Source organism: Macrotis lagotis, chromosome 8, assembly GCF_037893015.1.
Source record: "Macrotis lagotis isolate mMagLag1 chromosome 8, bilby.v1.9.chrom.fasta, whole genome shotgun sequence".
NCBI classification, from domain to species: Eukaryota; Metazoa; Chordata; class Mammalia; order Peramelemorphia; family Peramelidae; genus Macrotis; species Macrotis lagotis.
The window spans coordinates 139,522,115-139,547,229 of NC_133665.1; the positions used below are offsets into that span (position 1 = coordinate 139,522,115).

The following is a 25,115-nucleotide window of genomic DNA, read 5'->3' on the forward strand; positions in this document are numbered from 1 at the left end:
ATTTCTGACTTTGTCCAAGTCATTGATAAAGAGGTTTATTGGCCCAAGTTCAAGCACATGGCCCTGGCTTCCCTGGAATTCTCTTGCCAAGTTGACTTTGAAGCATGACTGGCTACTCTTTGGGTCCAACCCTGTATCAGTTCCAAATTCCCCTAATGGTTTAGTGTAAACCCATGTATTTCTATCTTTTTCAGAGAAAGAACATGAGGTTTTATCTAATCATGTCAATCATAACAATAGCTATCAGGCAGTATGCTAAGTGCTGCTATTATTATCATAATTGTTATCTTATTTGATATTATAATTTTATTATCACAATTATTATCTCATTTGGTATTATGATTTTATTATTACAAGTTTTATCTCATTTGATATTATAATTATCTCAATTGCTATTACAATTATTATCTCAGGCAATCCTCACAATAACTCTGGCAGAAAATTACCATTATTATCCCCATTTCACAGATGAGGAAACTGAAACAAAGAGAAGTTAAGTGACTTGCCCAGGGTCACACAGTTGGGAAGGGTCTGAGACTGGATCTTTCTGACTTCAGGTCCAATGCTCTGTGCACCGTGGTTCCATCTAGTTATCAAAATCTAACTAAGTAATACTGTAATGGGCCCTTAGCCTGTGTAGTCAACAAAACACAAAGGAAATAAGGCGAGCCTGGCAGGCTGTTCTTCATACTCACTCTTGGTGATCACAGCTTCCCTTTCAAGATGTTCATTCACCACTCCATTCCTTTAATATGTTTTGGAATTTTGCCAAGATTCAAGGTCAAATTCATTGACCTGTAATTTTCAGGCAACATTTGCCCATCTCCAACCAATGCTTAGAGATGAAAAGTCTCTCAGGGACTTTAAAAGATCATCAAGTCTAACTCCATCTTTTCTTTTAATAGATGTGAAAACTGGAGGCCAAGAGCCTCCTTTGGGAAGTAATAACAATGATGGTCATAGTGATGGCGAGGTTAGCAATAGCTAGCTTTTACATAGTGCTTTGGGGTTTACAGAGCACTTTCTGTATGTGAATTCATTTGATTCTCACTACAACCCTGTGAAGTAGGGACTATGGTTATTTTACTGGTGAGGAAATGAGAGCCTTGCCTAGCATCACAAAGATAGGCAGTGTCTGAGGCAGGATTTGAACTAGGGTCTTCCTGCCTCTTAAGTCTCTTTTTTTTAACACTTCATTATGAACATCCAGTTTCACAAAATATGGTCCTCATTCAAGTCCTACAACAACCTTCTGAGATCTTATTATTCCCCATCTTTAAGATGGGGAGCATGAGGCTAAGAGAATTTGCCTATGATCATATAGCTTGTTGATGTTAGATTAGAACCCAGGTCCCTTCTGACTCCATGGCTAATATTCCTTCCATTGTTCCATGCCGGAAGAGGATGTTGTTGGAAATTGCTGCTCCCTGCCTTGCTGGGAACCTGGCAAACCAGAGGTGGGGTGGAGCTTGGAGATCTCCCAAGACAGACTTTGAGAGCTACTGGTAATAATCACAACTTACAGTTTACAGCTTTTTACAGTTTACAGAAGGTTTTTTTCTCACAACAGCTCTTAGGAGGTGGGTAGTGTAACTTTTTCCTGCTCAGAGAGCAGGGCTGGACTCCAGCCAGCCTTGGGTTCAGGAGCTAGCCAGGGCACAGAAGTTTGGTCCTTTGTTAGGGATTCCAAGCCTCCTTGGTCAGGGGAGGGGGGACTCTTTCACTTTTCAATCAATTGATCAACAAACTTTTATTAAGCTCCAACTCTATGTCAGACACTATGTATTTTATATATATATATGTATATATATATATATATATATATACATATATATGAAATTGGAAGTCTTTTCCCTCAAGGAGCTTACAATCTATTAGATAACTTATAACCGAGATATATACAAAACTGCAAATACAAGGTAATCTTTAGGAATACCCTAGGAAATGGGGAGCAGGGAGCTACCAAAAAACCTATTACACGAGATGATCTTTGATCTGGGTTTTGGTGGAAACTGAGGATTCCCAAGAGGCTGAGGGGAGGAAAGAGTGACAGCCAGGGTAAGGTGAAATGGAGAGATGGACAAATGCGTGCAAGCAATGGCAAATAGGCTGATATGGCTGGTTCATGGAGCAGATGGAGAGGTGTAAAATGTAATAAGCTGGAAGGGTGGGTAGGTGTCAGACTGTGAGAGACTTTAAATGCCAAACAGAGGAGTTTATAATTGGTCTTGGAGATAATAGGGAGCCACTAGAGTTTATGGAGTAGGGTGTTACAACAACATGATGTTCATTTTGTTGTACCCAATTCTTCATGAGTTCGTTTTTGTTTGCCGTTTTCCTTCATCTTTGCCATTTACAGATGGAGCTGAGGCAAGTTGGGTAAAGTGACTTTCCCAGGGTCACCCAGCTAATTAATGTCTGGGGTCAAATTTGAACTCAGGTCTTTCTGAATCTAGACAGCACTCTATCCACCTAACTGCCCCCTACATGGTTATACCAACACTCTTAAGAAAATCACTTTAGGGTGGCTAGGTGGTGCAGCAGATAGAGTGCTGGCCTTGGAGTCAGGAGTACCTGAGCTCAAATCCAGCCTCAGACATTTAATAATTTCCTAGCTTTGTGGCCTTGGGCAAGACACTTAACCCCATTGCCTTGCAAAAAAAAAAAAAAAAAAAACCCTAACAACAACAAAAAAAAGAAAATCACTTTGTTGATTGTCTGGAGTAATGAAGTAGGGAAGTAAGAAAATTCCTGAGTTTGAGACAGGGCAACAAGTTAAGATACTATTTCAAGACCCCAAGCAAGAGAGGTGCTAAGGGCTTAAACTAGTGTATGGGCCATATAAAATGGAGAAAAGGGGAGTCTATCAGAGGTAGAAACAAGGATCTGAGGGATTAGTAAGAGTGATTAGTAAAGGATGGAACTGGGATTATGAGCCTGGATGAGTGGAAGGATGGTGTCTCTATAGAAATAGAAAAGCTTGGAAACAGGGTATTTGGGGGGGGGGAGCTAGGGATGGCTAGAGGATGCCATAGATCACAGAACTCTGGACTTGGAGTAAGGAAGACCTGAGTTCAAATTCAGCCTTAGATACATTGTAGCTGAGTGACCTTGGGCAAGTCACTTAATTTGCCTCAGATTCTCATCTGGGCATAATAATAACACCTATATCTCCCAGAGTGGTGGTGAGAATCAAATGAGATAATTAATTGCAAAATGTTTAACACATTTGCTATAAAATTGTAATGATGATGACAGTATGGATGCATGCCATTTTGGATGTTCTGGGTTTAGACTGTTCAGTAGATGGCTGGGGATTCCAATCTACAATTTGGGGACTGTTAGTGACCTAGTTGGTCACTATAAATATAGAGTAAGCACTTGTGAGCTATGAACTATGCTAAGTATAGAGGGACTATGAAAGGCAAAAGGCATCTATCGTCCTCGAGAAACTCAGAGTCTAATAGAAGTCTACTATCTTGTTGGCAAGATAAACTACATACCATTAAAATTATAAGACCAGGCAGTCTTTGCTTAAGCATCAAACGAAGACTGAAATGTTCCAGAAAATCGGCCTTAAGTGGTCAGAGATGATTTGCTTCCTGAAGGAGATGGCATCTGACCTAACTTGTGAGTGATGACTCAAATTTGGATAATTTCTCCATGAAAGTCAAACTACTGATCTGATGAAATTGTCCATTCTTTAAGAATCAGAGGACCTGAGTTCAAATTTGACCTCAGACACTTAATAATTACCTAGCTGTGTGACCTCGAGCAAGTCTTTTAACCCCATTGCCCTGTAAAAACAAAACAGTAAGTCAGTACAATACATTGGAACAATCCTGCATGGTCTAAGCATCAAAGAAGCTGAAGATGAGTCCCAGCCTCCATATTTATGAGCTGTGTGACCTGGGGCCAGTCACATGGCTTCTTGGACCCCAATTTCCTGATCTGTAAATTGAGGGTAATAATTCTCTGAGTGAATTGCTTTGTAAATTGAAAGACCCACAAAAATATGAGTCAGGTTTATTGAAGTCTTGTTCTTTTTTGTTTTTAATATTGTACTTTATTATTGTTCAATAAATATTTATTGAATTAATGAATGACTGAGGGAGGAAATTCCTGAGGCCATTTGAGTTTCTTCTGTGACATAGGAAAGATTCCAAATCCATGGCACTGAGGGTTTCCTCACTTTGTGCTTCTCTGGGTCCCTTTGGTTAAATTGAATCTTTAGCTTCCAAGAAGAAAAAGGGAAAGAAAATAAGAATGGTTTGAAATTCATTTCCAGAGTTCCTAGATTGAAATACAACATCTGACAATTTAAGCGTAACATATGGATTAAATTTTCCTGAAATTACCCATGGATTTTCAATTAAGGGAACAGGAGGGGCTCCCTGCAGACCCAGCCCATGCGGAAGGTGGCTGGAACAGCAGAACTGAGCCAAGACCAGTTCTGGCTAGGACAGAACAATCTGGACCTACATGAGGGATTGGGGGGAGGGGTGCCCTCCCATACTGCACTGGCCCTCCTCCATATTTCCCACATCTCAAAGGATTAGATCTTACTTTGGTGCCTTGATTTCCACTTTTCAAAGTCGGGTCACCTTCACCGTCTTCTCTGGTTACCAGAATCACTGTTCGGAAAAGCAAGGATGAGTGTTCTTAGTACTATTTTATAGTTGAGGAATTTGATACCCAGAAAAAATTTAGTGGCTTCTCCAGAATTACTCAATGAGTGAGTGGCAAAGCAGGGACTAGAATCCAGAACCCCTATTTCTGCCCTGATTCTTTATCTTTTATTCACAAGGTCCCTAGCCTGCTTTAGTCTCTATTCACCTCTATACTGGAACATTGCAGAACTTCCTAATTAGATTCTCAGTTTCTGTTCTCTCCCTTCTCTAATCCATTCTTCATTTAGCTGCCAAAATAATCTCCCTGAAACACAAGTCTAACTATGTCCCTCCTCTACTCAAGGAGCTCCAGGGGTTCTCTGTTGCCATTTGGATAAAATACAGACTTCTCAGCTTAGCATTTAAAATCCCTCATAACTTGATTGCAACCTACCCTTCCAGACTTATTGCAAGTTGCCCTTCTTCATGGCAGTGTTTAAGGATCTCTTAAGGACCAGGCAGTCACTGTTGTTGAGTAGCTGAAGGGCTGTCATAAGGAAGAGGGGTTTGACTTGTTCTGCTTCATCTCAGGAGGCAAAGCAAAGGATAAAACATTGAGAGATGATTTCAGCTGTTTAGAAGGAAATCTTTGGACCATTGGGATTGGTCTGAAGTAGAAGGGGCTGTCTTAAATGACAGCGACTCTGCCAACAACAGAAGGTGGATGCTGCGTTATCCCTTGTCAAGGTGTTGTAGAAGGGACACCTATTAAGGGTTGAGTTAGGATTGCTTCCTAACTTGGAGATTAATTTATTCCATAAGAATGAACTTGACACAGACCTTGAAGGATGGATAGGATTTGACTAAGGAAAGTAAATTGGGAAGGGCATTCAAGTAGAAGATGGCATGAGATAAGTCTAGAAAGATGGATTTAGACTGGATTACCGAGGACTTTGAATGTCAGACTACTGAATCTGACATTTAACCATTAGGTAATAGGGAGCCAGTGAAGGTGTTTGAGCAGAGGTGTGATATAATGAATTTAGTGCTTTAGGAATGTTAATCTTGTGTAATCTTGTAATCTTGTATTGTGTAGAATGTGTTGGAAGAAAGAGAGGAAGATATTGTCATAATTCAATTTTAAGATGACAGTGGCTGAAATAGGCTGATGACATAGGAGTGGAAAAGGAGTGTTAGATTAATGAAAGAACTGATGGGACTTGGTGAGTTACTGAATACAGAGATCCAAGGTGAGGGAGATGACTCTGGGCCAATGGGTGAAATGGTGGTGTCATTAACAGAAATGCCAAGGTTAGTAGGAGGAGGAGGAGATTTTGTGGCAAGGTGCTGAGTTTAATTTTGAACAGATTGAGTTTAAGGTGCCAGTGCATATCTCAAGGTATGTGTCTATCAGGCAGAAGGATGTTGTGACTCAATGTCCATTGCTGGACCATTATCCATCTCCCAGACCATGGACACATTTGGGTAGCTGTCCCCCAAAACTGTCTTCAACCATCTTCTTTCTCTACATTTCCATGGGTCCACTTGCCATGTCCACTGAAACATATATTTTCCCCTTGAACTCCAACCCCACATCATCATTTATATGCTGAACATCTAGATGTTCAGCTGTTACTGTAAACTCAATATGTCCAAGAATGAACTTAACATTTTTCCTTTCACTAAGTCACCCTTCCCCCAGACTTCCCTCCTCCTAATGAAGGAACCTCCAATGCTTCTTTCTACACATTTAAGTTTGCAATTTTGGAGTCATCTTCAACTCTGCCTTCTCCCTTCACTAATCTGATGCTGTATCTTGTCTGTTCTGCCCCATGACCCCTCTCCTCTCTTTTCCCTTGTACCACTCATGGGAGCATAGATTTAAGGATGGGAGGTCCCTTCCATTGAGTTCAACCCTTCCCTTTACAGACAAGGAAATGAAGGCCAAGGAAAGTTGAGTGATTCTCTCAGGGTAACACAGTCAGCATGAGTTAAAGGTAATTTGATAACCCAAATTGGCTGTAAGGGTTTAACAAACAGTTTAAACTATTTCTCCTATTGATTTCACCTTATTCCCCTTTACAAACATCGTTTTCTAGTCAAGCTTGGTGTTTCATGAATTTTGGGTGTCAGCTCCCACCTCTGCGCATTTGCCTAATCTATCATCCCCCATCCTTTGAATGCTTCTCTCCTTATATTTAAATTTCACAGTCTTTATCTGCCTTCGAGGTTCCAGTGGTTCCTCCTATAAAAAGCCTGCCTTGATTCCTTCTAGGTGCTAGTGGTCTTAAAGATCTTTTTTCCCTTTTTTTGCCCTCTTCATTTGCTGCTTTGTACAAATCTTATCTATTTGACCGAAATACAATGTGACTTCCTTGAGGAGAGAGGTTGTTTAATTTTTTATCTTTATATCCCCAGAACCTATTGATTGACACATAGTAGGTGCTTAAAAAGTATTGCATTGAAGATTTATGTGTATGCTTTTTTGCATTTTAGCTGTTTTGTTTGTGGATTTTCACCAACAGAAATGTAAACTCTTTGAGGACAAGGGACTGTGTGATTTATTTCTCTTTAGCATATTTTAGGGCATATTATGGGCTTGGGGTCACCTTTGTTCTCTACCTCTAACTGCCTCAGTCCCCTTTGGCTCACCCCAGACCTTCATTGCCCTCTTCCTTTTGTCTTTCAGGACAGTCAGGACTGTCCTCGGATCCTGCCTACACCCCTGACCCCAGTGCCCACAGGAGGCCTGCAGAACATCCATGTCTCACTGGTCAACACAGTCTTCTTCTCTCAGGTAAGGGGCACTGTGAAGGGAAGAGAGAGGCTATTAGGGTTGCTGCTCCTCATGGTTATGAGGAGAGGCGTCAGAGATGGTAGAATGATCAGGACATTTCTGTTACCTTTCCTAGAGGCTATCTGAGTCTCCCTGACTCTGGAAACTGAACCTTTGACCTCAATACAGACTTAGTCCCTGGTGCTGGCTGTTGACCAAGCCCCAACGTCAGTCATAGCCTGGGCCCCTGGTTCTAGTCAAAGACTGACCGCTGACCCTGATCACAGACTTTCTCTTAACCCTTGATACAAACTGAGCTTCTGGTTCCATCCACTGACTGAGTTCTGACTATTTTCCTGGAAATATAGGGAAGCTGAGGCCTAGCACAAGTCTTCTTGCATGACCCAGTCTAGGCGGGTGACCATCGGGGCAGCCTTGAAAGGGATACTGGTGACTGATTGGTCCTGGGCTCTCTGTCTGAGAACTTTCCCTTCTTTTTCTTGGAAAAAGAGGTGAAAAGCAGGGAGGAGAAAGAAGTTGTAGTGAGGGAGCCAGTCCCAGACACTGGCAGGGTGGAAAGACACTCATGAGTTAATTTTTGGAAGAGGATTGGCTCCAGCTGATAAAAGTCCCTGGATTGGCATCAGAAGATTTTTAGCCTTGGTTCCAATCTCAGCCTTGTCTTTGGCTTTCTCTGTGATCTTGGACAAATCACTTAGCCTCAGTTTTCCCATCTGTGAAATGCCCCTAAGATTCTTTCTGGCTCTAAATCTAAAACCAGCTCCATCCCTCCCACAGACTTTCTCTCTGAATCAATGCCCAAGAGTTTTCCCTACAGCAGGAAAAACCCACATTCCACCCCCTCCCATCCCCACGGTTTTGAGAGACTTATACCAATCTCAGAAGCAACGACTTGAGAAATTTGAAAGTTGAGCAGGTGCAGAAGAAAATGGCCTCAGCTGTTTTGTTACTATTTCTTAAGAGGCATAGATGGAGAAAATAGCCAGAACAACTTGGAACATCTCATCAGAACCACTAAAGCAGTATCTGAAAATGTGCATTTTTTTTTAATTAAGAAGTTGTCTCGAACATTGCCATTAACTAATGCACTAACCCTTCTCTTTGGTCGATGTCTTTATTTATTCATTCATTCATTCAGTCATTTATTTGTTTGTTAGTTTATTTATTTATTTGTTAGTTGAAAGAACCCTGTATTTAGACTCTGCCAGTTAGGAACTGTGTGATCTGAAATAATTCACATTCCCCTCTAGGCTTTCATTTCTTCATTTGTAAAGTGAGAGGGTTGGAAATGCTGATTTTTCCATTTCCAAGTCCTGTGATCCCATATTCCCTTACTAACCAAGACCCCACCATGCCCCAAGAGGCTGTGCCTCTCTGGGAGATGCCTCTCCAGGGAGAGGGCGCCGTGTTTGAAAACATTCATAAGCAGCATGTTTTCCTTTGTGACCATCCAGTCCCCACTGCAAACAGAGCTGAGAGCCCAGGGGAGCTTCTAGCAGGGACTGGGACTCTGAAGAAAGATGCTTCTCCAGGGTGGGCCCCAGGGATCCACTGGCAGGCACTTGCTGTCCAGCCTATGGAGATTAGGAGGTTGAAGTTGGATTCGAGGGGAAGAGCAATCTGGGCCCAGACCTTGGTGGGAAGGGTCCAGGGCATCCTGCACAGGAGGCATTGATAGGGCCTGGAGCTGTGCCAGGCAGGAAGCGTCTCATTTACCCCTCCTTGAAACTCCATTAGGAGCACACCATCTGGCAGCCCCTTACCGTAATTTAGCGCCTATGATATGCTCTTCATACAAATAAACTGTTATCTATTATTAGCAGGATTACATGATCTGGATCACAGAATGGAGAGTTGGAAGGGTCCTTAGAAATCATTTACTACTCCTCTCATTTTTATTGGTGGAGAAACTGAGTCAGGGAGGTCCCATTTGAGCAATGACAACACATAATAAGTAACAACTTGGAGACAAAGCCTAGGTCTCTGACCCCCAACTCCAAAGTGCTTTTCACTGAACACCATGATGCTTCCACCATCATCTAGATGGACTGTCATTTCTCTAAAGGTTTTAGGAACATTCTATAGTTAAGAGCCTCTGCATCATAGAAACCATCCCAAACTGAAAAATGCTTTCATGAATATAATCTCATAGACATAGAAAATTGAAAACAACAAGGTGTGCCCTCCCTTTAAGACCCGCCAAGACCTGGAATGGGCTAGGGTTGCAGGACTTCTGGTGTGAAAAGGCCCTTCACAAAATCATCTACATTTTATGGTCACTGACAAGTACCAGAGCCACTTAACTCATATGTGTCAGAGGCAAGACTCAAACCCAAGTTTTGGCTTCAAAGTCAGCCCCTCTGGCCCCTGTAACATACTGCCTCTCAGACTCCCCACCCATCTAATAAAGTGGATCTGAGTTCTGTGAAGCACTCAGACAGTTTATCACATTCATTTTTCCCTGTGGCCTCATGCATACTTTTATTATATAAAGCTACCTCTACTTCTGGTGTCCCCTAAATTTGTGGCAGCTGGATAATTTCTACTGACAGAGATAACATTTTTCTCTAAAGTAATGACCATTTTTGAGAGGTGGCAGACAAGAGATCATCTATCTAAACCCTTCCTTCTTTCCTGCTCCCCTCAATCATTTATAGAAGAAAACCCCGAGCCTCTGAGAGGAGAAGGGCCTGTCCCAAGGGCAGAGCTGTTAGTACTCTTTCCTGTCTTCTATTTCTTTTGTTTCTCATGACAGGCCTCTAAAGCATGGGTGTCCAACCTTTTAGCTCTTCTGGGCTGCTTTGCCCAGTAAAAACTTGTCAAGGGCTGCGTATAGATTTTAATATTCATTTATGACTACAGTGTGACCCATATTACCAATGAGTAAAATAATAAAATGTAATAATGCGGGATGAATGGCCTTTGAGGGCCATGTGCAGCCCTCAAGCTGTGGGTTAGCCACACCTGCTCTAAAAGAAGATATTATCATTACCAATGTGCAAATGGAGACACTAAAACAGAATGGGGTTAATATCAACAACCATCATTTATATAACTGCTTAAATTTAAAAGATCCTAGATATAAAAAGTCTTATTTTACCTTTACAACAGTCTTTTGTAACAAATGCTGCAGATATTATTGAGGAAATGAAGTTGAGAAAGACTTGCCCACAATCCATTGCTACTAAGTGTAAGAGGCAGGATTCAAATCCAGGCCTTATTCATTTCATATTCAGATCTGTCCCCTATAACACATAGTCTTTATAGGTGATCTGATTTGCCTAAGACATTTATGAAATAAATAATGTCTGCAAATGGAACTCTGGCATCCCTAAAGTTTATTGTTCAGTTATGTATGACTCTTCTTGATCTCATTTGGGATTTTCTTGGCAAAGATACTGGAATATTTCACCATTTTCTTCCCCAATTCATTTAACACATGTAAAAACTGAGGTAAAGAGAATTCAGTGACTTGTCCAGGGTCATATAGCTAGTAAGTGTCTGAGACCAGATTTGAACTCAAGAAGAGGAATCTTTCTGATTCTAGGTCCAATACTCTGTCCATTGTGCCACCTAGCTGCCAGTTCCTTAAAGTGCTGCATTTATTCTCTTTGATGGGTTGGTTGTACCAGTTGCAGATTTGGAAGTCTGCCACATTGTCCACATGATTTTGTGATGGAACTATTTGGCTGACTATAAGAAAACACTATAAATGATTAGCTGTGGGCATTGAAGTGATAGCAATGTCTTTATATGGGACCTCTGGGAAAGCCACCATCTCCTCAGAACAAGGTTTAGGTCATCCATCACAGTGGAAGGTGCTACCCAAATTTTTAAGTGCTATCTGAGACTGAGATTTCCAGTTGTGGGAGCTGTATAAATGAAGCTACAGCCTTGAGAATGAGCCCAACAGAAACCAGTTAATTTTACTCTGTTCCACAATCAGAGAATGACCCCTGCTCTTGGTCAAACACTAACCCTGGTAGACATCCTAACCTTGGCCAAGGGTTGACCCAGTAGCTTTAGCCAATAAGGAGCTCAGCCTTATCTCAGTGATTGATCCCAAGTCCAAACACAAATTAGTGGCAGCTAATTAATACATTGGAAAGAGCATGTCGAATCTGGAGAGTGGAAGAATTGAGTTCAAATCCTTTCTAGCTATATCACCCTGAGCAAGTCATCTCAGTAAAATGAGCTGGAGAAGGAACAACAACGAATTTGTCAAAACTGAACCTGGGGGAGGCTAGATGGCGCAGTGAATAGAGCACCGGCCCTGGAGTCAGGAGTACCTGAGTTCAAATCCGATCTCAGACACTTAATAATGACCTAGCTGTGTGGCCTCGGGCAAGCCACTTAACCCCATTGCCTTGCAAAAATCTAAAAAAAACCTGAACCTGGACACAGATTGACTCTGACCAAAAGTAAGACTATCCAAAGGTGAGGGGAGCAAGGTGGGAAAAGCACTGGTTTTAGAGTCTCTGGTCCTGAGTTTGAATCCAAAGACTGCTTAATATTGAAACTCCTTGAGTTCCTGTGTCCTCAACTGAAAAATGACCATATTGAACTAGAGGACCTAGGATCCCTTCTGATTCTAAATCTACGATTCAGAGATCCCAATGGTACTCTGATCCAGTCTTAGCCAAAGATTTACATCAACCCAGTCCCTGCATTAATGCCTAACTCTGGTCATAGATTACCCAAACCTAGACTGACTCAACCTTGAACCTGACTTCAGGCTGATCCTTAACTCCAAGATTTAGTCCAAATCACAGAATCAAGGACCTAAGAATTGTAAGGCATTCATCAGTCATGTAGTCCAATCTGGAGTCAAACAAGGGTCTCTTCAACAAGAAAATTCCTGATGAGTGACTTTTGCCTGAAGATTTCTAATCAAGAGGAATTCACTAAAGTCTAAGGTAGCCAGCAACACTTTAGGATCCCTCTAATTATTAGGAAGTTTTTGCTTACATATCATACTCTGCATCTTTAAAATTTGCAGCCACAGTGCCTTATTGTCTCTGGGAATAAAAACAGAACATACCCAATCTCTTTTTTTACATAACATTTCTTTAGATTCTTGAAGACTATCAAATCCTGTCTCTTCCTTCAGGCTAAACATCCTCAGCTCCTTTAATATGTAACATCAGCTTTAATATCCTCCCCCAAAGAGAAGATAGAGACTGTTACCATATCTCAGAATGAAATCTTGGAGTTACATTTTAACTGTGATTCTAGGAGTCTGTGAGAAGACTGAGATTTTAACAGCTGTTCTGGAGAGATTGTTAACTATGATGGCTCAAGAGAGGACAAAGAAAAAGTATTGAGAAAACTGAACTCTTAACTTCTTAAGAAATATATAGAGGATTATTGAGAAGAGATTTGAATTAGAATTCTGAGAGTTATAAATGGTGTTAATATGTTTCCAGAATTAAGAAGTAAGCAGTTGTATTAATAATTCAAGATATCTTTGGTAGTAATTTTCTCACAACTGATATATACATATAAATGCTGTATATAATATATATTATAAATAATTGTGTCTTCATAATTGGTTAAATCATTGGTTGGTTGGTTACACCATTAAAAATAGGACAGATAAGTACCCTTGATGTTTATTTAAGCCAAGGCAAGAATAGGGAGTTTAAGAGGAATGGTGAGGAGAGATGCAAAAGTTTACGGGAAAGGGTTTCTCTAATTTATAAAGTAAATAATATTTAATAAATATGGTGAATCTGAGAGCTAGTTGATTGATTGATGGTAGATGTTAAGAAAGAAAGAATTTTCTGCTGGAGAAGGAAATGGTAAACCACCCCAATATTTTTTCCTAGAAAACACCAAAAAAGTTCATGAAGAGTTGGCCGTGAAGAGTTGGACATGACTGAAAATAACTAAACAACAAAAAGCAAAACATATACCTTAATTGTCTCAGATCTTGGGGTAAAAGGAATATGGAATCAGTAGCAAATGGAAAGAGAGAGAGAAGGGTGATTTTCTCTCCTCTGCTCCATGAGAGAGTTGTTGAATCTAAACCCACATTACAAATGCACTCTTATATAGATGGCATCATCTCTAGTCCTCTTAGCTTCTTGGATTCACTCCAACTTGTCGATACCTTTCCTAAAATGTGTTGGTTGCCTGGAGCTCAGTAAAGGATTCCAGATGTGGTCTGATGAGGGCAGAGGATAGTGGGAATTTACTTTTCTCATTTTGACTACTGTGCTTCTGCTGTCATATCTCTCTTTTAATTCATTTTGAATGTGCAGATGACCATATTCCTCCCCCAGTCTTTTTCATACAAACCCATATTTTTTGTACACAAGAGTAGTCAGTGAAAGAGTTCAGATTTGAATCCAGACCTTCAGAGCCCTACATCTCACATCTTACATGATGAAGGAAGCTGCCTAATTGACCCTAGCAAGCATGTCAAAAAAAAAGCAACCTTAGTCTAGTTTGTACCTTCTAGCCTCCTTCTTTTCTCTGATCCCATAGATTCTTCTAGCAGATCTGTGATTTATTTTTACCAGAGCCAAATCCTTAAGGATGAGGAAAGGACAAAAGATCTGACTTTGGATAGTCAGGATATCTGAATTTAAATGCTTCTGCTTGTTACTCATGTCACCTTGGACAAGTCATTTCACTTCCCTGAACTTCATTTTAAAATAAAGAGGTTGGACTACATATGAGGTCCCTTCCAATTCTAAGTTTATGGTCCTGAGAATTGATGCGGGATGGGGGGAAAGAATGAGGGAGGAAGAACAGTTTTAACCCTACTGCCTTCAAGCAAACTTCCCATTGAGACTGAGATAGGATGATGAGATCTGAAAGGCAAATGTGCTAATCCCTATTTTACAGATGACTGAACTAAGACTGAAAGGATAGAGTACCTTACCTGAGGTTATATAGCTATTAATCAGTGAATTAATAATCTATTAGGTGCCCAGTTATAGGTCACCTGGTCAGCAGCTCTGAAAGTAGTAGCCAGGCCAGAGTGAACCCAGCCAGCAGCAGATGATGTCAGTTCCCTTCTCCAAAGTCCAAGCACAAGACCTCTGAATATCAGCGACTGCAAAGAAAATCAACATTTTCTGACACCATCAGATTACTGATCCCTCCCATGATGTGGAGTTTTTCTGGGATGTCTGCTCCTCCCACCCCCATCCTGAGTTTATCAGCTACCAGCAAAAAGGGGAAAGAACTTCCTGAGCTTCCTCTGTGGGGCCCCCAGGCCTGAAGGGAAGACTGCTGGTAGGGAAATGAATGGGAGTGGGAAGTAAACAGGAAGCCTTGAGCAGCACAGCATAGCAAGGCCTGCACCCCAGTGTCTTCAGAAATACTTCAAAGACTTAGCCCAGTAGGCTCAAAATCAAACTTACATTTGGATTTCATTCCTTCGCTTTGACTGTAATATTAGCAGCATCTCCTATTTATTCAATATTTAGAGATTGATCAATCAATGATTATTTATACCTACTATGAGCCAGACACTGCCCTAGGACCTGGGAATAAGAAACACAAAGAAGAAAATAATCTCTACTTTTAATTAGTTTATATTCGAATATGGGAGACAAAAAGGTACAAATAAAATATATACAGTATAAATATAAATCTAGCAGATTACCAAGTTCTTTCTACATAGTGTCTCTATGCAGGTGTCAAAGTGAGTGTTGTGGAGAGCTGTTAGGTGGCATGGTGGATAGAGCACCAACCCTGGAGTCAGGAGGACCCTGAGTTCAAATGTGGTCTCAGATATTTGATACTAGCTGTGTGACCTTGGGCAAGTCACATAAACCCATTGCCCTACAAAAAAACAGAAAAAAATAAAGACAAGAAAAGTAAGTGTTATTATCCCCATTTTACAGAGACAATAGTGCCTGAGTTGGTCCTTGAAGAAAGGGAAAGAGTTCAGCAGATACCGATATATAAAGAAAATCTATTCCAAGCAAGGTGGGGAAAGAAAGGGACAGGGAGATGACCTTTCCCTCCTTGAAGATTGGGTTCCTTAATTTGTCTGTTAGCCTCTTCTAGTGTTTTATCCAGACATGTCTCTATAATCTCTCCAGCTTAAAATTCAGTTTCTTCGCTTGGTCCCACATTGACATGGAAAAGAATTAAAGAGGATCCATACCATAGAGCCCCAAATCTGAGGCTAGTCATTAGATGACCTCAGCCTCTATTTTTTTAAATTAACTCGATCAATCGATATTTACTAAGTGACTCATCTTCAAACTTGTCAATAAATGCTGGGGTGGGCAAGCCAAGATGGAAGAAAGAATGCATTGGCCCCTCATCAGAAGAATACTCTAGTTCAAAAAGGGGGGACAGATCAATGTGGGCCGAGCTGAGCTGAGCAGAGCCGAACCTGGAAGGGTGGGGAAGAATTAGATAAGTAAAGGGGAGAGAAGAAAATTTGTTTCTATCTCAAGTAGACATGGGTTTAGATATCTGATCCTGGAAATGATAGGAGTTTATTGAGTGGGAGGCAGGGGAATAAGTATTTATTGAGCACCAACCACACACTTGTACTAAGTACTTTACAAATATAATCTCATTTGACTCTTATGACAACCCTAGGAGGTAGGTACTGTGATTATCCCCATTTTATAGATGAGGAAACTGAGGCAGACAGAGGTGAAGTGACTTGCCCAGGGTCATACAGCTAGCAAGTATCTAAGATTGGATTTGAACAAAGGCTTTCCTGATCTCAAAGCCCAGAACTCTAACTACTGTGTCACCATTTGCTAGCAGTGTGACCTCAAACAAATCAGATCCCCTTCTCTGTACCTCTGTTTCTTTTTCTGTAAAAATGAGAGGGAGGGACATAAGAGGATCCTTTCCAGTGGGGTCATCCTGTAATTCCCCAAGACTCTAGGGTGCTCCACACAGGAAATAGCACATGATCCAAATCACATAGATGATTAACCACCAAAGCCTTCTTTTCTGAGAGTATTTTCCATATTCTATCTCTAGCCTAGAGCTCAAAAAGTTAAATGAATTGCCTAGGGTCACACCTGATTTCTCCCTTATTAGAATGTAAACTTGTTGAAGGTAGAGATTATTTTTGTCCTTCATTATCTTAGCACCCTGCCTGGGACATGGAAAATGCTTAAGAGATGTTTATTGACTGGCTGACTGAGGTGGATATGAGCATTGCGTGTCCAGAGCACTGACCTAAAGACCTCGAGAAGTCATTTCATTATCTCTTTAGAAAATGCATGGGACTGGGCTGGCTAGGTGGCGTAGTGGATCGAGCATGGGCCCTGGACTTAGGAGTATCTGAGTTCAAATCTGACCTCAGACACTTAATAATTATCTGGCTGTGTGGCCTTGGGCAAGCCACTTAACTCCATTTGCCTTGCAAAAAACCTAAAAAAAAAAAAAGAAAGAAATGTATGAGACCTCAGTGGTCATCTACCCTCATACTCATGAGCAAATGAGGCCCCAAGAAGTTAAATGATTTGCCCAAGATCAACTGGGTCATAAGTAACATTACCAGGATTCATACCTCAAGTCTTCTAACTCCAAATTCTGTGTTATTTCCACTTCCCTATTCTGATAAAGTGATTTGTTAGGATCACATTAGGTAGGTGGTGATGATGATGATGATGACGATGAGACAGTTAACATACAGTGCTTTAAATTTTGCAAAGTATTTTTCATACATGTTCTCATTTGATCTGCTCTATGACCTTGTAAGTTAGCTGCCATAAGTATTATTTTCCCCAATTTTTAGATCAAGAAACTGAAGGTCTGAGAGGTTAAGAGATTAGCTTATCATCAGACAAATAAAATTAATTACACCTAGAATAAGAAAGGAGGTTGTTGAATGGGGGAAAAAAATGGTTGTATCAAATTTCTCAGATAAAGGTTTTGTGTCCAAGATATGTAGACAACACACACACACACACACACACACACACACACACACACACACATGTCTCATGGCATATATGTGTGCAGATATATAAATAAAGTATGTGTATACATAAACAATATACACACATATATATTCACACATGCATACATATGTGTGTGACAAAAGTCATTCTTCAGTAGGCAAAGGATATGAATAACAATTCTCAAAGGAACTACAAACTCTCAAGAGCCATATGAAAGACTGCTCTGAATCACCAATAATAAGAGAAATGCAGATCAAAACAATTCTGAGGTTTCATCTCACATTCTGCAAACTGGCAAAGATGGTAGAGGATAACAAGGGTCAAGGCTGGATAGCCTGGGAGGAGAGGCACACTAGTGCATTATTGGTGGTGCTGTGAATCACTATAACCACTTTGGAAAGCCATTTGGAATTATGCCAATAAAATGACTAAATGTCCAGACCCTTTGATCCCACTATGAAACTTATAACCCCAGGAGGTTATTGATAAGAAGAAAATCCCTATATGCACTAAAATAATTATGGCAACATTTTTTGTGATTGCAAAGAATTGCAAACCAAGTCATTGCCCTTCGATTGGGAAATGGCTAAACAAATTGTCATACATGAATACAATGGAATATTATTGTGCTGGAAGATATGATGAATATGGAAAGATCTACATGAACTGATGCAGAGTGAAAAGAGCATAGCCAAGAAAATGATATGCATAATGACTTAACAATGTAAATGGGAAAAAAAACCAACTGCAAAGCAATTAAAAGTGAACATTGCAAAATTATAAAGATGATGCCTGGCTCCAAGAAGAAAATAATGTTGAAGGCAGGTTTCCAACCCAGGTCCTTTGACTCCATTAACCCTAAATCTATCATTTTCCCTGCCAAACCAAGCTACCACCTCTTAATCCTGTTGGGAAATAATGAAAAAACTGGAGAGATAATATGAGGTTAAAGTATGGCTGACTGAATTTCAGGGTTTATTCTTTAGGTAGCTGGGAGTCATTCAGTGCTCTTGAGAAGGGTGGAGATGTGATTCTCTTAGAATAGTTTCACCCCAGTCCCTTTCTAGTATCTACCCAATAAAGGGGCAGCTAGGTGGTATAGTGGATAGAGCACTGGCTCTGGAGTCAGGAGTAGCTGAGTTCAAATCCAGCCTCAGACACTTAATAATGACCTAGCTGTGTGGCCTTGAGCAAGTGACTTCCCTCATTGCCTTGCAAAAAGACAAAAAAAAACATAGTATCTAACCAAACCAAGGGACTAATATATTTGATCATGTACTAAAGAGCCCTCATTATCCAACTATCTTCTTCCAGGATGTGTCGCTGGCCTGCAACTTTGGAAGTGATGAGACCTTTGAGGCCACTTGGGTTAATACTTCAGAAATTCAGTGCAGCAATGTTGTGGTAAGTTAAAAGGGGCTCTAACCTAAAGCCACTAGTATCAGGTCCTCATGAACATAGGGAAGTTGTCTATGGATTTGAGATACCATCTCTTCTCTCATCTCTCATGCTCCATCATTGGCCTTTGTCCTTCAGGGACTGGCAGGGTAGTTCCGACTAGACTGGTTGCTCTCTTCCTTTCCCCTTCCTCATATCCTTTCCTTATTCCTTCTTTCTCTGATTTTACTTCTCCTCCTCCCTTCCCTCTAATCTTAGTACCAAAGGCAAGTGTCCAAACCAGCCTTATCCCCACCTTGATCCTTGGTTTCCCTGTCTATAAAATAAGGACACTGGAGTAAATGTTCTCCAAATTGATTTCATTGCAGCAATTTGACTTCAGGTTCTTGGTCCTATGATCTTAGGGAAAGGCAGTAACAAAAATCCAACACTTTGGCCTCAGCTGGAAAAATCCTGAGACTTTGGGGGGAAAAGGACTGGGAATATGCAAAATCCAGAAGACCCTGGGTCCAGATTTTTAGCCCATCTTATTCTAGCAATGGGTCTGGAATGATTTTTTAGGGCAGCTGGTAAGTGGGGTAGGGGAGGTAGGGGAATGCCCTGAGTGAGCCCCGCCATCCCATTGGCATCATGTGATGAGTAGTGAGGATGGCGTTGTTCTTAGTTGTGGATGTCCTCCAACTTACTCCAGAGTAATGAAGTTAATAATATGGGAAGTATATCCAATTCCCCTCCCTCTCTGTCTCTCAGCTCACAGAGGGTCCCAGAAAAGGAAAGGTGACCATCTGTGTTTGCAATTTCTGGAGGCTCAGACAGGGCTTCACACCCACCCTCCACCTTCACCAGATGGGGCTGCGAGCTCAGTTCCCAAAAGTCCGCATTCCTCCCCCGCAGCAAGGAGATTGGAATCCTGTTTCAAATAACACAGGAACAGAGGAGGGACTGGCCTCCTGAGTCCTTCATTATCCCCTCCCCCAATATCTTCATTTCCCTGGTCTTTTCTCCATTCATCTCCCTTTCTTCGTCTTCCCTCTCTTATTTGCCCCTTTTCTTCCTCATCTCCCTCTTTTCCACTCCCTTTCTTCGTCTTCCCTCTTCACTTCCTCTCTTATTGCCCCTTTTCTTCCTCGTCTCCCTCTTTTCCACTCCCTTTCTTCGTCTTCCCTCTTCACTTCCTCTCTTATTGCCCCTTTTCTTCCTTGTCTCCCTCTTTTCTCCCTTCCTCCCCCTTCTGCTCTTCCCAAGTATGCCCACAGGAGCCTGCTCCTTAGAGACTTAAGAACAAGAGGTCCTAAGCCAGTCTTGGGACTGGAACATCTGTTCAGCCCAACCCAGACAAGCATTCCTAGGCTAGAAAAGCTTGGGGAGTTGTTGATTGGGGGGAAGGTTCCGAGTGGGTGGATGGGATTGGGGGTTAGAAGGGCTGGGCCTGCACCCAGATGGCTTGGCCAACAGAAAGAGACCCTGGATAAATCAAAGCAAACAGAAATGTGTGATTTTTGTTCTTCCCAAAGTTACTCTTGAAAAAAGGACCAGTCATTTTTCAAGGTCCCCTTTCCCTGCTCATGCCTCAGGCTCTCCAACTCTGCCCTCCATTTCCTACGCCTTGCCCTTTTGCTTCATGGGCAACCCCATGGACCCAATTAGGAATTGGCAGGAGAGTGGCAAGGAGAACTTTCAGTTTCCTGATGTGATGGGAATTCCTGGGCCCTTTCCCCAAGTAGCAGAAACTGGAATCATTTTATTTAAAAAAGGACACAAAACAAAATGGGACAGAGAGAGAGAGAGAGAGAGAGAGAGAGAGAGAGAGAGAGAGAGAGGGGGGAGAGAGAGAGAGAGAGAGAGAGAGAGAGAGAGAGAGAGAGAGAGAGAGATTGCACTAAGGAGTGGAAAGACAACCTCCCAGAGGACCTTTTAGGGAAAAGAGGATTCCAGAACTTGCCTCCATTTCTTGGACTTCAGCTCCCCCCACCCCCCACACACATAATTTGTTTCCAGGAAAGTTCAACAAAACCATCTGCCCACTGCTCTGCCTGCAGCTTGATAGTTCTCAGCTAAAGACAGGAAGGAGACCCCGTCTCCAATATCTTAGCATTTGCTTTGGGGTAGCAGAGGGATAACTGTCCTGAGAGAGGTGGGACCAACCTCTGGAGATTTCAAGTCTGGTGTGGCTGTGGCATGTGTGAACGATGGACACGTGTGTTCCCCTGTATGTGGGTGTGCATATGGGCTGGTGTGCACACAGGTGTGCTGGTTCCTGTACATGCCTGGAATTATTTTTGTCAGTGAGCATTTACGTGGATATTTGTATAGGGGAGCATGGTGACCACACACACACCTATGTGTGTGTGTGTGTGTGTGTGTGTGTGTGTGAGTATCCACACTTCTCTCCATGGGCATGTGCATCCATGCCTTAATACCAGAATGTCCCTTTTTCCTGGTCTGATTTTTTCACTTTGTGTTTCCCTCTCCAGCTCCACACCCCTCAAAGGAGCCAGATTTTCCCAGTAAACCTTCAGCTAAAGGGTAAACCAGACCGATTTATTGACAGCCCCAAGAAGATGACAGGTATGCACTGGTTACTTTTTATAATTCCTTCCTCTCTTGCTCAGAGTAACAGCTCCTGAAAAGGTGTGATGCTGTCAAAAGGAGAGTGAGGAATCTCACACTCACTTACACACCAGCACACACACATAGACACCCACAAACATATGTGTATAAACATACACACACACACAGATGCAGGGACCCAGTGGCTGCTCCATCCTGCCCATCCAAACACTTGTATGCTGCCCGTAACCCTGAACCCAAAAACTTGCCTGAAGTTATAAGACTTTTTTTCCCAAAAAAATCTAATAAAAAGGATTCTGAATAGAAATAAGAAATTCTTCCCTAGTGAGTGAAGACCACAGTCAAGCAAGGAGCTTTTCAGAGGAAGGCAATGAAAGAAATTCTCAGTGGAATTTGCATTCATTGCCATTTAAAAAACACATACATTTCCCACACACACCCAAAACAAACAAGCAGACTCATAGATTTAAAGCTGGAAGGACCCTTATAAGCCATTTAGTCCAACCATCTCATTTTACAGATGAAGAAACTGAAGCCCAGTGAGGTTAAGCGATTTACCCAAGGATGTGTTAAGTGGGCAGCTGGTGGTTCAGTAGATAGAACACTAGCCGTGTGACCCTGGGCAAGTCACTTAACTCTCTTTGCCCCAGTTTCCTCATCTATAAAATAAGTTGGAGAAGAAAATGACAAATCATTCCAGAATCTTTGCCAAGAAAACCCAAAAATGGCACCATGAAGAATTGAGCATTACTGAACAATAATATGGTATCAGAAACAAGATTTTAATGTGAGTCCTTTGACCTTAGAGCCAGTGCTTGTCCCATCGTGCCATGGAAAATAAGACCCAAACTCAAGGTTCCAACTGCCTTTGGGGAAAAAGACCAGGAAATATAATGACTGCCACAGAAGTCAACCTGTCCGCTGATTAAATGTGATCCAATAGGACCTGAATAGAGGACAAAAACTCTGGCTCTGAATGACTAAAGCAATGGAGTGAATAAGGAGGCTTCCTTGGGAATGTTTATTGGGGAATTAAAGTTGTCAGATTGAAGATACTGTTGAAATGCAAAATATTGTTACTTATTTATTCCGTTCAGCAAAACTGATTCGCTATAAATAACAGTACCCTGCATACTGTTGCCACTCAGCAGATGTTAATTAATCACAGGCATCAGAATTGGATGCCCCCCGCACTCATTCACTTCTGGGCATGTTTTGAAGAATCCAACCAAAGAGTCAGTCCTTGCCAGCCATGGCCGTCTGTGATAGTGATAGAATGGGAGAGTTTGTCAGTCCTTCAGAGGAATGGCAACTGGCACTGATCAGTCTCTGCATGTCCTGAACCCCTGTCCTGGTCCCAATTGGGGTTTTACACAAAAGGGAAATAACCACCTTTTAGGAAGAATATGGAGTTACTTTTGCCCAGTGGATGGAGATTGGTTTACTTTGACAAAGGGTGAGGTTATGAACAAAATAGATGGAAAATGAGGGGATGCCCATCAATTGAGAAACAGCTGAACAAACTATCATATGTGATTATGATGGGGTTATTATTCGGGCTGTAAGAAATGATGGGGAGGTGGTATCAGAAAAACATGAAAAGACCTCTATGAACTGATGCAAAATAGTGAGCAGAACCAGGAATCATTGTGACAAATTAATAGCTATATTATAATGATGATCAACTGGGAAAGACTTAGCTACTTTCATCAATACAATGATCCAAGACAATTCCAGAGGACTCATGATGAAAAAAATGTTATCTTATCTCCAGAGAGAGAACTTGTGAACTCTGAGTATAATTGAAACATAATTTTCTCACTTCATTTTTTCTTGATTTAAAATATATATATGTATATATATATATACATATATATATGTGTATATATATATATATATATATAGTTAATGTGGAAATATGTTTTACTTGGGGGCAACTAGGTGACGCAGTGGATAGAGCACCGACCCTGGAGTCAGGAGTACCTGAGTTCAAATCCAGCATCAGACAGTTAATTACCTAGCTGTGTGGCCTTGGGCAAGCCTCTTAACCCCACTACCTTGTAAAAAAAAGAAAGAAATATGTTTTACAGTTTCATAGACATAATTGACATCTTATTGCTTGCCTTCTCAGTGAGTAGGGGAGGGGATAGAAGGAGAGAAAGAATTTGTAATTCAAATTTTTTAAAGGAATTTTAAAAATAAATATTTTTTTAAAAAATTAAAGAAAAAGAAAGAACAAGATCCTATTAAAAGACCTTAGAGACAATCTGATATTCCCCTACCAGCTTCTTAAAACTTAAAAGATATAGCTTAAACAAGACAAACTGGTATGATACACAAATTCATCTGCATTAAAGCTGTGATTTTTTTTTCTGTGTAGAAAACTTTTGGTGTGGGCACTTCCTATATTAATGCAGATTGCAGTTTGTCCAGAATTTTAGTCCTTAAAAGTTCTAAGAAGCAAGGTAACAATACTGATACATCTATATAATCCTTTAAGGTTCACATAGTACTTTCATTTTAACCACCCTATGAGATAGATGGTATTATTCTTCCTTTTTTATACATGAAGAAACTAAGGCACTTTCCTGAAAAGGGAGGTGATTTGCTGAAGATCACACAGCTAGGATGTATTGAAGCCTGGACATGAATTCAAGTATTCTGACTCCAATCCAACACTTTCTGGAGTAGGAATTGAAGTATCAGCCCTGATATAGACTTTAGACTAGTCTATAGACTAGCTAAGTGACCTTGGACAAGTCATTTCCCTGCTCTGGGCCTCAGCTTTAAAATGAAGGGGTTGGTCTAGGAGATAATCAAAGTCCCTTTGAATTCTAAGATTCTCATATCATCCAGACTTTGTAATTTCTGTAAAACTGGCTGATTTAAATAAACCCTCATCTAGTTTCTCATATATTTGAGAGTTGGGAAAAGCACTGTAAGTCTTAGGGCTTGGATGAATAATATTTAAGTAAGAAAAAATCAGCATAAAAATATTCATATTATTTGATAAACTGAGAAAATTAGAAAAAAAATCTTATGTTCCCAAAGTACTCAAGAATTTTTTTTCCCCTTGAAGCACTCTGCCTACTTTGGCTTAGAAGAGTCTCTTCCCTCGGGAAGCTCCCAGGCTAATGGGAATTGAAGAACACAATAATAATCTGATCTTAGTTAACCAAGTGCTCACAATGATGACCCGAGGATATTCTAGCTATTTGAGTTTTGCTGCATAACTGAGGGTGACCTAAAGTCCCCCTCCCAATCTCAGAATTGGAAAAATCCAGAAAGATCATCTTGTTGATTTCCCAATGCTATTATCCCCTCAACATTCTCCCCTACAGGTAGAGTCCAGCCCCTACTTGAATCTCTCTAATAATAGTAAAATCATTATTCTACCAAGCAGCCCATTCTACAGTGAACAACTCAGATTGATGGAGATTCCTTACAGAAATGGAAAATATTTTGTCACTCAGTAGTGTCCAACTCTTCATGATCTCATTTGGGGTTTTCTTGTCAAAGATTATTGTGCTTTCTCCAACTCATTGTACAAATAAGGAAACTGAGACAAACAGAGTTAAGTGACTTTCCTAGAGTTACACAATTAGGTCAAATTTGAATTCAGGTCTTCCTGACTCCAGGGCCGATGCTTTGACTGTGCCACCTGGATGCCTGTAATGAGAAATCTGCTTGCCTATAATTGCTATCCATTGATTGTGATTCTATCTTCCATGTGACTTGTCTAATGACCATGTCCCCTGGAAGTCTTCTCTCATCCAAGCTTTCAATGGGTCATCATGCTTTCCATCACCATCCTCCAAATTTGTTTGAATTTGTCATTGTGCC

The 25,115-nt window shown here is 41.0% G+C and overlaps 1 protein-coding gene across 1 annotated transcript in view; it reads left to right on the forward strand.

The window, feature by feature from the left end:
• PLXND1 (plexin D1) overlaps positions 1–25,115 on the forward strand; it is a 200,049-nt gene that overhangs the window by 103,577 nt on the left and 71,357 nt on the right. The window contains exons 9-11 of the mRNA XM_074198509.1: positions 7,300–7,407; positions 18,618–18,707; positions 21,176–21,269. Coding sequence (XP_074054610.1) covers positions 7,300–7,407; positions 18,618–18,707; positions 21,176–21,269 — 292 coding nt within the window. The remainder of the gene's footprint in view (positions 1–7,299; positions 7,408–18,617; positions 18,708–21,175; positions 21,270–25,115) is intronic.